Source organism: Cajanus cajan, chromosome 7 (assembly GCF_000230855.2).
Source record: "Cajanus cajan strain Asha chromosome 7, NIPB_CcT2T_4, whole genome shotgun sequence".
Classification (NCBI taxonomy): domain Eukaryota; kingdom Viridiplantae; phylum Streptophyta; class Magnoliopsida; order Fabales; family Fabaceae; genus Cajanus; species Cajanus cajan.
In genome coordinates, this window is record NC_138523.1 from 55,431,462 (window position 1) to 55,446,428 (window position 14,967).

At 33.7% G+C, this 14,967-nt stretch overlaps 2 protein-coding genes across 6 annotated transcripts; both read left to right on the top strand.

The window, feature by feature from the left end:
• Window positions 1–4,552: 4,552 nt before the first annotated feature.
• On the top strand, window positions 4,553–5,895 carry LOC109791254 (2-hydroxyisoflavanone dehydratase). Its single transcript, XM_020350528.3, has one exon. The coding sequence runs from the start codon at window positions 4,728–4,730 to the stop codon at window positions 5,691–5,693; it is 966 nt and encodes a 321-aa protein (XP_020206117.1). The 5' UTR covers window positions 4,553–4,727; the 3' UTR covers window positions 5,694–5,895.
• A 3,868-nt stretch (window positions 5,896–9,763) lies between these two features.
• RANGAP2 (RAN GTPase activating protein 2) lies at window positions 9,764–12,682 on the top strand. Of its 5 annotated transcripts, none has more exons than XM_020354413.3 (2): window positions 9,764–9,944; window positions 10,773–12,682. In XM_020354413.3, exon 2 carries the CDS (start codon window positions 10,793–10,795, stop codon window positions 12,389–12,391), a length of 1,599 nt encoding a protein of 532 aa, XP_020210002.1. In that variant the 5' UTR covers window positions 9,764–9,944; window positions 10,773–10,792; the 3' UTR covers window positions 12,392–12,682. The 5 variants fall into 5 exon arrangements, with proteins under 5 accessions (XP_020210002.1, XP_020210001.1, XP_020210003.1 ...); XM_020354412.3 differs by having other exon boundaries at window positions 10,782–12,682; XM_020354414.3 differs by lacking the exon at window positions 9,764–9,944 and adding an exon at window positions 9,972–10,075 and having other exon boundaries at window positions 10,782–12,682.
• Window positions 12,683–14,967: the final 2,285 nt, after the last annotated feature.

Here is a 14,967-nt window from a genome sequence, read left to right on the forward strand (position 1 = left end):
CTTTTCGATGTCCAAATACTATGGGCTTATAGGAATTCACCTAGAGATGCCACGAAGACTACTCCTTATAAAACTGGTGTATGGGCACGAGGCTATTCTTCCTATAGATATTAATTTGCAATCAATTCTTATACAGAAACAAAATGAGTTACCTATGGAGGATTATTGGAATTTAATGTATGATGAATTGGTTTCTTTAGAGGAAGAAAGATTGATTGCATTGCAAAACCTTGTTCAACAAAAGGAAAGAGTCGAGAAATCATACAATAAGAGAGTCAAAACACGTAGTTTTCGAGTTGGTGACTTGCTGTTAAAAGTGATTCTTCCCATGAATCAAAAATCTCGACACTTTGGGAAGTGGTCTCCTAATTGGGAAGGTCCCTTTATAATCGAGCAAGCATATTCGAAAAATGCATACGTGATTAAAGAAATCGATTCAAATGTGAACAAAGTTATAAATGGAAAATATTTGAAACACTTTCATGAGAGAGCAGAATGTTAAATAGTTGTTCATTACAAGCCAAAGAGAAATTCAAAAAAATCAAGATTGAAAAATCTAATTATTACAAAACTTGGACTTGAAATCTTTAAAAGCCTTATAAGCCTCATCCAAGCTTTGCCTTCGAGCAACACATTGACTCTCCAGATGTTTCTTGTGCTCCAAAGTTTTGGCCAGTCTCGAAGAGATAACCTTGCCTTCTTCTTTTAAGTTCTTCTGAAGTTGCACAACGTCTTGACTTTGAATCTTCAAAGCGGCCTGTTTCGAGCGAAGAGTATTCAACTCATGCTGCAAGGCTTCAATGGACGCTGTGCAATCTACGTCTTCCTGTTGTAACTTCTTTAAAACAAGGACCATCTCCTCAATAGCTTTCCGAACGGAGATTAGATCTTCGCGGAGCTCTTCGAGTTTAGCACGATCTCCCTCGCTTTCAACTTCAATCTGAGCCACTTCCTGGAAAGTGGTAGCCCACTTCGATCGAAGATCTGAGGCAAGAGTATAAGACTGAGTAAACTCTTGTAGCTCGATATGGATTGCAAGAGGAAGGTCAGAGAAGGCAAGCAAGTCTTCGACCATCTGCTCGACTTCGACTTTGAAGGTTGGTTCTAGGAGGGCTTGATCCAAGTCCCAACTACAAAAATGGAAGGGATTAGAAGAAAAGATTAAAGTTAACAAAAATGAAGGCTGGTGAAAAGATGAACATGTTGAGATGCCCCAGGAACAAGAGGTATATCTCTCGACATTTCTCGAGAAGAGTCAATGTGGATGATTTCGACGTCCTATGATGAGCAAATATCTTAGAAAAATCAAGAAAGAAGGAAAGGTGATCGAAATCAAAATAAAAATACCTTGGGAACCGACTTCATCGCATCCTTAAGAAGTTTCTCACTGGAAGGCTTTTGAGTTTTCTTGGAAGAAGGGATCACTAGTTTTCCCTTCCCTTTATCTGGCTTTTTTGTGGTCGAAACCTAAGATGGGAAGACACATCTTTATAGTCAAGTTGGTTTCCATGCTGATACTCGAAATAACAAATAACAGAATACTGAGGCAAGTTTACTTACAGTTTTGGTGCTGCCCGAGTCCACTTTTTGTTTTTTCAAGGTTCCAATACTCTGAAATTTAAGGATCGAGATAGGTTTTCATCGAAGAAATATAAAGTCACTATTTGAAGCCATTCGATGAGGATTCAAAAATAACTCTCGATAGGAATTCAAATCTCTCTGGGTAGTATGTGCATCAAGATTGAATTCCTAGGGGGGCATTTGTTAGGATCACTCGAAGACCAGGTAACTCGAAAAGCACATTCAGGAGTTTCAGGAAGTATCAAAAGCTCAAGCTGTCCGTATTCAAAATACAGTCGAAAAAATGAGTCGAATCAAACCGAGAAGTGCTCGAAAGATGGAAATTACTGAAGGTTTCCAAGTAGTGAGTAGTTATCTCAGAACGGTTAACGAAAAATGGATCGAAGTGAAAAGAAAAAGAGTGGAACGAGCGGTTACGAGAGGTTACATTCTAAAACCACCTATTGAGCATAGTGGATGGCGGTTACCTTTCCATGACGCACATGCACTAAAATTAACCACCTTAATTTGACTCTATAAACACGAAGAAATATGTACTTTCAAGGGGTCGGAAATTTCATACTCACATTTCTGTAAGCACTCTCTGCCTGCGCATATGGCTTTCGTGCACGCATCTGCTGGGTATCAATTTCTTGACCACTTTTCTTCGCTTTTTAGGAGTAGAATTAGCGTAGTTTTCTTAGTTTATCTCGTTTAAACCCACATAGTTATATTACTTCAGCATTGTAATTCTGGAATGTTATGTAAGTTGAACCATGATTTGTATTGCAAATATCTCAATTATTCATTTTGTTCATCTTTACATTTATATGTCTGGAAATTATTGCTTGTTAATTATTGAAGAATCTTTAGAAACAAGTAATCACTAAATCTTCCTACTACTCCTCTTCTCGTTTTATAAGACTAAAACTCAGAAACATCACATATCTAAATTGAAACGTTTTTCGTGCTAGTCTAAATAAAAAGAGCCCATAAAACTTAATTCCACCGTAAACAACACCTCAGCATATCAATGACATTGAATATGGCTCAACCGCCGATAACTCTCAGAAGATAACCAAACAACAGTTACACGGTTACTGAGGAACGACCATAGGTAATAATATAAGCAATACATGAGATAGGACAGATAACTAACTTGATCGTCAGAGTCTTTTTTGCAGGTACATCCGAGATGCTCGAGAAGGAAGATCAGAGAGTGAAGATTCACCATAGCAACCAACCTCGCACGACCTCGGCTAGGCTGGAAAAGAGAAGACGACTTGTCCGAATCAAAGATCCGACTTGATTCGTGTAAGAACAACTTTGATGGTTAAAAGGAGGGAAGGGTCATGAGTAACTCTAATCTTGCCTCTATTCACCACTTTACTAACATGTTGGTTTCAGTGAAATTGCATTTGGATCTCTTGATGTGTCTTGAATGAGAAAAAAAAATTATTGACAGATGAAATTCTGTTAAGGAAGAATTCTCCAATAATCAACAAAATTGATAAACAATTCACATCAATAACATAACAGATGAAATTTGATATTTTAATTAGTGAATTTTAAGTAAAAAAATTTAATCAACTTATTTTTTTAAAATATTTTAAGTAAAAAAATGAAAAAGGGAATTTCGGTAAAATAAAATTAACATAGTGATCAAATTTATTTAGTTTCATAATTAAAAAGGTATTTAATTGACTAAAAAAATACATGAATGATAAAATCACATATTCTTTAAACTAAAATAATATAAAATATAATTAAATTTTGAATAATGCTGTATCCTTCGAATAAAATTTTTGATTTTGATGGGTGATTTGACTATATTTTCAGCTAAATTTTTCAGAAGATTTAGCATCTTTTAAAAATTTTATACCGATAATCAAGTATAATTTTTTTTTCCATAGTTAGTCTAAGCTCAAAACACGCACACACACTAATTTGTTCGTCTATTTCTTAAAATGAAATGTGAAAAGGTTTAGTAGGAACTGGACACGCATCGCCATGTGAAGAATTAATGGACGTGAAGCCGCCGGCACTGGACCTTTGGTTTAGTAGGAAAGTGGGAACGCATCTCCACTCACCCACCCTTCACTTTCCTGTTCCACACGCTTAATCAAAAATATCTAATCAGGACTGGTTATGCATCTTCTTCTATTCATGAAAACTTTTATTATTAATTTTTAAAAATAGTTATATAATTTTTTTTAGATATATTTTATCTCTAAGAAAATATCTATTTTTATTTCTTAAAAATATGACGATGAGAAGTATCTATTACCATATATTTTTTAGACTTTTTATTTTTATTTATTTTATTTGAATTATTTTGAATTTAAAAATATTTAAATATAATAATTTAAAAAAAATATATCTAAAAATAATTTTTCTATTTATAATATTTATGTAAATCGTATTCTTGAAATTATAAAATAATAAACAAGCACCCTTGAGAAACTTAAAGATATGAAGTTTAACCCAAACCTCAACCTTTTGGTTTTTACCAATTAAATAATTCTTTTGACATCCCACTAAGTTTACTACTAAGTGATATGACCATCATTATTTTTTTATATAGAAAATTTAACTATTTACAACTTTATACAATTGATTTTGCAACAAATTAAGAGAAATAAATAGAAGAAGAAAAATATAGAACGTATATCTTTTATAAGACAAAATATTGTTCCGAAAAATTATTATAAGCAATAATTTTTAGAAATATTTAGCTCAATTATATATATAAAAAATAATAAGATTAATATAATAAAATAAACAAATAAAGAATATTATTATGTAGATAAATTTATTGAATTTTATAATAATTATTTTGCCAATAACCATGAATAGAAATTAAACTCTATAACCAATATCATTCTTATATTTTTTTAAGTCAATTCGATAAAAGAAAAAGTATTTTACGTCAAGTAATTTGCTTGTAAGAGTCTAATTTGGGGAAAATTATGGGGTAGGAAGAGGGAGAGGAGGAAGTTTAAGGTGACACATTTGACCATGTTTGATATTTGAAGTCACGAACTCAACTACTTCTGTTTGACTGGTACATGTGCATCTCGTTATTAAAGTGGCAACACTAGAGATTACAGAGTGTGGTATCAGTATTCCTCTTCACCATTAATTCTCTACTCTCTTCTCTTGCTTCAATGGCTTCCGCCACCCCCAAAGAGATAGCCAGGGAGCTCCCTCCTCTGCTCCGCGTCTACACCGACGGAAGCGTGGAGCGCTTCCTAGGCTCTCCGTTCGTGCCACCCACCCTCGAAGACCCCGAAACATTAGTCTCATCGAAAGACGTGGTAATCTCCGAAAACCCGTCCATCTCGGCGCGCGTCTTCCTCCCCAAAGTCGACCACCAAAAGAAGAAGCTTCCGATCCTGGTGTACTTCCACGGCGGCGCGTTCTGCCTGGAGTCGGCGTTCTCCTTCCTCCACCACCGCTACCTGAACATCATAGCTTCGGAAGCCAAGGCTCTAGTGGTTTCGGTGGAGTACAGGGTGGCGCCAGAACACCCTCTTCCCGCGGCATACGAAGATAGCTGGGAAGCCCTCAAATGGGTAACCTCTCATTCCAGGAATGAGAGAAAAGATGGTGAAGCGTGGTTGATCGACCACGGTGAGTTTACCAGGTTTTACGTAGGGGGTGACACCTCGGGTGCCAACATTGCACATAATGTTTGTCTTCGTGTGGGTGGTGAGGCTTTAGGAGGTGTCAGAATAGCGGGCGCGGTTCTTGCTTTTCCCTTGTTTTGGGGTTCGGAACCGGTTTTGTCCGAACCGGTTGAGGGGCACGAAGAGAGTTCGCCCATGCGGGTTTGGAAGTTTGTGTACCCTGATGCGCCACGTGGCATTGATAACCCTTTGATCAATCCTTTGGCTCCTGGGGCTCCTAGCTTGGCCACCCTTGGGTCGCGTAAGTTGTTGATTTTTGTGGCGGGGAAGGATGATCTTAGGGAGAGAGGGGTTTGGTACTATGATGCTGTTAAGGAAAGTGGGTGGCAGGGGGATGTGGAACTCGTTCGTGTCGAGGGAGAGGAACATTGCTTTCAGATCTATCATCCTCAAACTCACAATTCAAAAGGCGTTATTAGTCGTATAGCTTCTTTCCTCGTTTGAACAACAATTTCGGATTAATTGTTATGTGCTGCATGATTTTACGTTTCCTTTTGATTCTCAGTGAATGAGACAAACTTATGGACCAAATGTTTCAAAAGTTTATCTACAATCACATTCACCTTTTTGTATTTGTGGACACATTTTCCAACAGCATTTCCATTCATCCAATATCTCAATTTCAGATTTTTAACTTTCTACTCAATCGCAGAAAATTTAAGAATACTTTACTATATCTGCTTGTTTGAATGATAAATCTCAACCTGGTTTATTGTGTTGAGTCTCACACCTAGAATAGTAATCGGGTACGGAGACTCTTAACTAATTCAAACCTATTTAATGATTCTTAAATTTACTATATCAACTCGTTTGAATGATAAATCTCAACCTGTTTTAATTTTGAGTCTCACACCTAGAATAATAAGAGGGTAAATTCAAATTTATTTAATGGGTTAAGTTGGATTTCAAAAAAAATAATATGCACAAATTCGAATTAATCTAATCTTTTAATTTTTAATCAAGTTAAATAATAGAGCATCGAAATCTAATTTAACTTGGTCTATTTACAGCGTAATAATATGTTAAGTCACTATGTTTAATATAAGATTTTTGCATACCTACAATATCAAGATTTACATGTCATAATATATATATATATATATATATATATATATATATATATATAAATAGATAAATAGATAAAAGTTCAATTAACTACTAAATCATCTACTAATAAGTCTTTTTAAAAATTTAGTTTATGTTATTATTTATGGGTTAAAAATATTATATTCGTAATAAAATATCAAATAATTTAAATTTATTTTAAAATATTTAAAACTTAATAGATAAATAAATATAAGTATTTTGATTCGATTAACTTAATCTAATTTAACCTAATCCCACTTTTGCATGGTTGGGTTGGATAGGGTTTCGATGTTTCTTCATCACACAAATAAGAAGGAAATTCATTTTGGAAATAGAAGATGGAGACAACTAAACTTTAATATAAACATGACAGATGTACATGATTGTAACACTTGGCATCCTCCCATTTGCACCGTCTCCGGCAAACAACACTCGATGCCACCACACAAATCATATAAAATCACAATTATTTGAATAATTAAAAACAAGAAATTGATAACGCAGGAAAGCTTCGTAAAAACTAACGACATATACAGGATCGATAAAAACTAAAAATAATTTTATAGATAGTTAATATCTTATTTAATTATTATCTCACACATTAACTATAAATTAATAAATAACTTATCACTAAAATTTATATCACTTTTACAATTATTAATCAATAAAATGATAAAATAATAAATAATTATTATTCAAAAAAATTATTTTGTGTGTGGGCTGGCCTAGTAACCCACAGGCCACAGACCTCAACCTGTATAATATAATGAGTCATATAGACCAAGTCAAATAAGTTTACATTTAAAAACACCAACATTTTATTTAAGACAGATGATAAACACACATCTACTCTCGTATAAACACACCTCCTTTTTTAAAAAATATATATAAAATATCTAAATTACCCCAAACCCGCACCCCCGTTTCCCTTCCCCGCACCCTCATTCTGGCGCCGCAATCTTCCTCTCACGCTTCAAATATGCCTCTGCCGCCTCCGACGTCGGCGAGTGGATCCTCTTCGCCGCTCCCACGCCCTTCAACTACTTCGTGAACAAGCAACAACGTGGAGTCCAAGCCACGCTCCTCTTCCAAGTCCAAGTTCGCAGGCCAATCCAACGAAACCACGCCTCCATCCTTCGCACTCACGCAGACTCTCTGATACCTCACCTCTGAGTCCCTCTCCCTCTCTCCCTCTCCGCCTTTCACGTGAATCCTCCCGCGGTTGACGCTCATGTAGTGGCGCTCCTCCAAAACGAGCCTCTCGGGGGCGGCGAGCGATATGGAAGGGTAGCGTAGCAGCACGAAGCGGTTGAAGGGCGTGGGAGCGGCGAACAGTTGGAGGCGGCGAGGCGAATTTGAAGCGCGAGAGGAAGATTGCGGCGCCGGAAGGAGGGTGCGGGGAAGAGAAACAGGGGTGTGGGGAAGGGAAACGGGGATGCGAGTTTGGGGGTAATTTAGACATTATATATATATTTTTTTAAAAAGGGGGTGTACTTATATGAAAGTGGAGGTGTATTTATCATCTGCCTTTATTTAATTTTAACTCGCTTGGTTTATGGGCTAAACTAACTTTTTTGTTTTGTTTTGTTTTATGGGATAAATGGGTCATCCATAAGCCCAATTTCCTAAGTTTAAATAAGGGCGTTGATATATACACCTCTTTTTTTTTTTTTTTCTATAAGTATACCTCCTTTAAAAAAAATAAAATTTTAATATATTTTAATTTTTTAATATTTAATATTTAATATTTAATATTTAATATTTAATATTTAATATTTAATATTTAATATTTAATATTTAATATTTAATATTAAATATTAAATATTAAATATTAAATATTAAATATTAAATATTAAATATTAAATATTAAATATTAAATATTAAATATTAAATATTAAATATTAAATATTAAATATTAAATATTAAATATTAAATATTAAATATTAAATATTAAATATTAAATATTAAATATTAAATATTAAATATTAAATATTAAATATTAAATATTTAATATTTAATATTTAATATTTAATATTTAATATTTAATATTTAATATTTAATTTTTAATATTTAATATTTAATTTTTAATTTTTAATTTTTAACTTTTAATTTTTAATTTTTAATTTTTAATTTTTAATTTTTAATTTTTAATTTTTAATTTTTTAATTTTACATCCACAACATTTAATTTAGTACTTTTTTTTTACACATCTTTCTTTCTTTTTTCAATTTTTACATGTACTTCCTTACCTTTCCTCCATCATGTGAAAACTAAAAGAAAAAAAAATGTGTGAAAAAGAAGAAGAAAATAGCAAATTAAAAGTTAGAGGTGTAAAATTAGAATAAAAAAAAACTACAATATTTTATAATATAAAAAAAAAAAAAGATGTACTTATAAGAAAAAGAGGTGTATATATCACGAGCCTTTAAATAATCACATCTTAACCAAAAAAGTAGTTAAACAGGAAAGCTTGATCCATCTTGAAATCAAAAGAAATTAAAATATTTATAAAAAAAGTACATAATTATTATAATTATTTTATATTATATATTTAAGTGTTAGACATTTTAATATTTATTATCTTTTTCAGATCCTCTTCTCGCATCAAGTATTACATATAATTTTTCAAATACTATTAAATTTTGTTAATCTTAATTTAATTTTAAAAATTAATTACATGTATACAGATTGTCGATCTATACTAAAAAAAAATATCATTGACATCCTATATTAAAATAATAAATATAGGAATAATTATATATCTTTATAATTTTAATTATTAACGTATAAATTAGTAGAAATATAAATAAAATAAATATGATATATAAATTATATATAGAGTAAAGTTTAATTGATAAATGATGTAAAAAAACTATACTAGCAAAGATTAAAAAAATAGAAAATCATGAAAAATATAATATATCAAATGAAAAAGTCTTGATGAACAGGGATTAGGTCTAATAAACAAGAAAGTTAATTTATTAATGTGACAAGCTAAGAAAGCTAATTTATTAACATGACAAACTAAGTTTTAAAATCTTGCTCAAAAAAGTAACCACATTTAATATTTTCAAACAAAATTGTAAGAAAAATAAAGAGTTAATCACTTATACACTATTAGTGTAAATTTTTTTTTATACAAACAACTAATTATATCTCTTAATTATGTCATGCCACTATAAACACTTTTATACAAATAACTAATTATATCTCTTAATTATGTCATGCCACTATAAACACATTTACTTTAATAATGACATAACATAATTAAAAGATATAATTAGTTGTCAGTGTAAAAAAATTTTACACCGATAATATATAAGTGATTAACTTAAAAATAAATACTTAGTAATTTGAACGAAAAAAAGATGGAAAAGGCTTTAAAAAAATGGGGGCTTTTAGGGTTGTGGGCTGTGGCTATTATGAGCACCAAATACCAATGGCATGCTACTTTTTTCAGAAACACTTTTGTTTTGTGCAATTAAATAATGTACCCTCTCTTTGGTTCTCTTCGTTGGCATCATTAACCGTTGGAGTACCATTTAAATTAAAGATTGTGGGAACCGCACTAAGCTCTAAACTATTTCTCAGATCAACAAAACAAAAGAGGTACCCTTTTCTCAATTCTAGGGTTTATGTTTCTCACTCTGCAGTTTGTTAAACTTGTCCCTCTCTCTTTCAGTTTATCATGTTCCCAGTTCCTTGCGCTTTCTATAATGCCATTCAAATTTTTGTTTAAAGTTTGTAGCTTTGCGTACTCTCAGATTTGTTGCAATGCATTTATAGCTTAAAGCTTTGATTTTTATTAAGATGTATTTGATTTGTTGGCGAACCAAACCAAACCAAACTGTTTGTCGGTTATTTATTACTGTCGACGATTTTGTGGGCGTTTTCTTCTCTTCCGAGGGAAAAAACATGACCTGTTTTGCCACTCCCTAACCCTTTTCCTTTTTCATCATGCCTTGAAGTTTTGCTTAGTTTCATTAATAGGTTATGATTGAAATGGAAAGAAACATGCCCTACTTTATTATTGCAATTAATTATGTTTCCCGTATTTGTTATAGTAGCAATTATTTCTCGGATGGGTTTCTTTTGCTTCTGCTCCTATTCACTGACCTGTTTTGCAAAACATGTTTTTCTTAACTCGTTCAAAACACTAACTTGTATTAAGTCCTCAACATGGAGTGTGGGGCTTTCAATAATGATGACATTAACTAGTGACTTAACTTGGTATATCTCTTCACTTGCATTTTCGGTGTGTAAGGGCTTAGAAAATGTTTTATTTTCTCCGATTGTATTTGATACCACATTGGGGATATGCATCTACGAATGCCATTGCTTATCAATTGTTTTCACTAACAAGTCTGCATGAACTAATTTTTATTCTTGTTATGTCTCCTAAAATATTTCTTATATAGGAAGTATTTACACTTGCAGTTCTTGTAGGTTTCATTGCCATGGAGCTGAATTCACAGCAGAGACCATTTTCAATCAAATTATGGCCTCCTAGTCAGAACACTAGACAGACCCTTGTGGAGAGGATGACCAACAATCTGACTACTAAATCTCTTTTCACACAGAAGTATGGAACTTTGGACAGGGAAGAGGCTGAAGAGAATGCAAAGAGGATTGAAGATGTGGCTTTTACAACAGCAAATCTACACTACGAGAAAGAGCCAGATGGTGATGGAGGTTCTGCAGTCCAGCTTTATGCCAAAGAATGTAGTAAGCTCCTCCTAGATGTTCTTAAAAGAGGACATGGTAAAGAGGATAACAAAGAATTGGTGACATCTGTTAATACCACTGCACTTCGTGAATCTGTTTTTGATATATCTAAAGGCCAAAGGACCTTCATTGAAGCAGATGAGGCACGAGAACTCTTAAGTCCATTAAAGGAAGTGGGAAATTCTTTCACCAAAATATGCTTTAGCAACAGAAGCTTTGGAGTAGGAGCAGCGCAAGTTGCGGAGCCCATACTCAGTTCCCTCAAGGACCAATTGAAAGAAGTAGATCTATCAGATTTTATTGCTGGAAGATCAGAAGCAGAAGCTCTTGCTGTTATCAAGATATTCTCAACTGCCTTGGAAGGCAGTGTCCTCAAGTCTTTAAACCTCTCTGACAATGCATTAGGTGAGAAAGGTGTTAGAGCATTTGGAGCACTTCTGAAATCACAGAAATGTTTGGAGGAGCTTTATTTGATGAACGATGGAATCTCAAAGGAAGCTGCTCAAGCAGTTTCTGAGTTGATTCCTTTCACAGAGAAACTCAAAGTTCTTCATTTTTATAATAATATGACTGGAGATGAAGGCGCATTAGCTATAGCTGAGGTTGTGAAGTGTTCTCCTTTATTGGAGAATTTTCGTTGTTCCTCCACAAGGATAGGCACCGAGGGTGGAGTTGCCTTATCTGATGCTTTAGGAAGTTGTACCCATCTGAAGAAGCTTGATTTACGAGATAACATGTTAGGTGTGGAGGGTGCGGTTTCTCTGAGCAAAGCTCTTACCAAGCATGCAGAGCTAAGAGAGGTATATCTGAGCTACCTGAACTTTGAAGATGATGGTGCAATTGCTGTAGTTGATGCCCTTAAGGAATCAGCTCCACATCTTGAAGTTCTAGAGATGAGTGGAAATGACATTACAGCTGATGCTGCTCCTGCAATAGCAGCCTGTGTAGCAGCGAAGCAGTTTCTTTCCAGGCTGAACCTCTCTGAGAATGAACTCAAGGATAAAGGTGCCAACCTGATAAGTAAGGCTCTAGAAGGCCATGTCCAATTAAAGGAAATTGATCTAAGTTCCAACCAAATAACCAGAGCTGGGGCTCAACAATTGGCTGTGACCGTGGTGCAAAAGACTGATTTCAAACTTCTGAACATTAATGGGAACTTCATTTCTGATGAAGGCATTGGTGAGTTGATGAAAATATTTAAAAAATCTCCAGGCACGCTTGGTCCATTAGATGATAATGACCCTGATGGAGAGGACAATAATGAAGAATCTGATGAAGAAGGTGGTGCGGATGAACTGGAGTCCAAAATGAAGAACCTTGTAGTTGATTAAACGGTAGTAACTAAAGTCTACTTCATGTTCTACTGCACAAGTAACTCTTATGACAGTAGTAGAGGGTTTCTTGACCATTTTATTCCTGGCAGTTTATGTAACTATTAAGAAGCATCAATTGTCAGTAGTCAATCCTTGAGGGGGCATAAAATGTCTGCAATGAAATCTTTGATTTCAGTGTTTCCTTTCATAGTTTCGTTTTATTTTGCTAGATTATGTTATTTTCAGTTGTATCCCCCCAGTCATCAGTGTAATGACACCCTGTAATCGATGCTGTGTTATTTTGTTTAACATCTGATTCTGCTAGCTATTTAACTAAGCTAATGGATCTTTCCCTTTTTGAACCTAAATGATTAATCCACCATTATGAAAATTCAAGTTTTATAATGTCGTTTAAAGAAATGTGCTAACACACTCTTTATTATTTCATTATTAGGTGAATTTTCAGGATACTACCATTAATTGAAAATAGAGTTGAGTCTTTTTTTTAGTGAGATGAACCTTTCACTTAATAATAAGGAATACTAAGTAGATCATTAGATATTTTATTAGCATTTCTCCTCATTTAATTGATTTCACTTTGTTACATGGATTTGTTTAATTATCCATTGTTTATTCAACAGAATCATATTAATTATAAAGCAATTTTTGTATCATATTCACCAGGTTTATAACTATAAGGATCTTGAATACATCTTTCTAAATGATTATATAATTCTTATATAAAATTCTTAGATGTTACCACTTAAACTAAGAAGTCTAGTATCCCTGTCAACGTAGAATAGTTTGAAAATGAACTTACCATGATATTAGCTTACAACACTAAGTTCCTTATGGAATTAGTCCACCAACTACATCCATATATTATGTCCCTCTTCTACTTAGTTAGAGACTAAGTTCTTAACCTTGTTCTTAACCCACATACGAATCAACATTGGTTTCTTATAGTTGATATGCCTTAACCTAACCCATATATTGCCTCAACTAAGGTTTTAGAGGAGACTCAATCATCCATTCCAAGAGATAACACCTATTTAAGAAAGGTTTATTAACAACTAGGCTCGTAGAGCACCATACCAATATTCTCATGATGAGATATCTAACATTTGAAAACAACATTTTCTTTAATCCTAAGTCAATTAACATGCCTGAATGTTTACAATATTCTCAACATCACACCTCAATAGTGTATCAACACAATATACCTAAATGCCTAAAACACTCTCAACATCACACCTCAACAATGCTCAACTATTTACATTACCTCAAGTCAATAGATATAAATCTGATAGCATTAATCAATCTACAACACAAATGCACCTCAACAGTTCAACCATGTAACCATCTATGTATAATATCCTTTGTCAATATATATAGGCCCTAACCAAACCTAGCAATAGACAACATGAAATAGATTCATTTAATATATCCATGTTCACCAATTATTCATGAAAACAACAAGTTAATACAAGGCAACTCGTGCTCGACGCCATTAAGCCAGCGAGATCTCTTCCTTACCCATATTCGACGGCATACAACGCACTCTCAGTGTGGATTAGGTAGAGACCTATAGGCCCTCATGCTTGGTGTGACAAAGTCTCACACTCAACCTCAAACTAGGTAGAGATGAGTCTCTCTCCTCACATTTGACGCCACTCCTTTGATGTTCGATGTCAATCTAGACAGAGTTAATTCTCTCACCTCACACCTGACATCATTTCAACTCGAGACAATTTTCTCTCCTTACACCTGGCACCACTAATCCTACGCTTGATTGGGCAAGACAAATTACCCTTGGTTGAAACGATGCTTAACATCATGAAGGCGTGCCTAGTGTGACTGTGATTTATACACCTGTAGATCACAAATTTGGCTCAAAGCCACCTAAAAACTAGAAGATACTAACATGCAATGTAACACAATATGCATATGCATCATCCATAACTAATTTTCAACCAAAGATAGTACATGCAACATCCATGGTAGAATCATCAAGATTTCTTCAACATGTTTCCAACACTCAAACTCCATTTTTCATCATACAATTGAAAAATCCAACATACACAACCATATTTTGATATAATCAGATAATATGTCAATCACACAACTCAACACAAACAAGGTTCTAACTTCTCTTATCTCAGAGTTGAAATGAACCAAGAAAAGAGAAGAAGAAAATGAGTGTCTTCGAGCTATCACTAAAGCTCCACACCAATCACAACCTTGATTCTTAGTTTCTGGGCTTCGCATCAACAATCCAACAATGAATCAATGATGAGCTCCTCCACCTTCGAGGAGCCTAGAAGAAAGAAAGGGAAGACTAGAGCTCTAGAGTCCTTCTCTCTAAGATTCTTAAGAACTGAATTTATGAAGCTCAATTCTAATAAGAAACCTTATACATTCCTTTCCTCAAGATTAAACTGAATTCCTGTCTAAAAAAGCCCTCTAAAATACCTAAAGACTCCTCAAGAGTTCCTTAACTTTTAGAGTTTCTCAACATCTCACCTCAAAACATAACATATAATTATTGGTAAAAACACAATAATTATCAAAAGCTTACAATGTTACACAAGGTC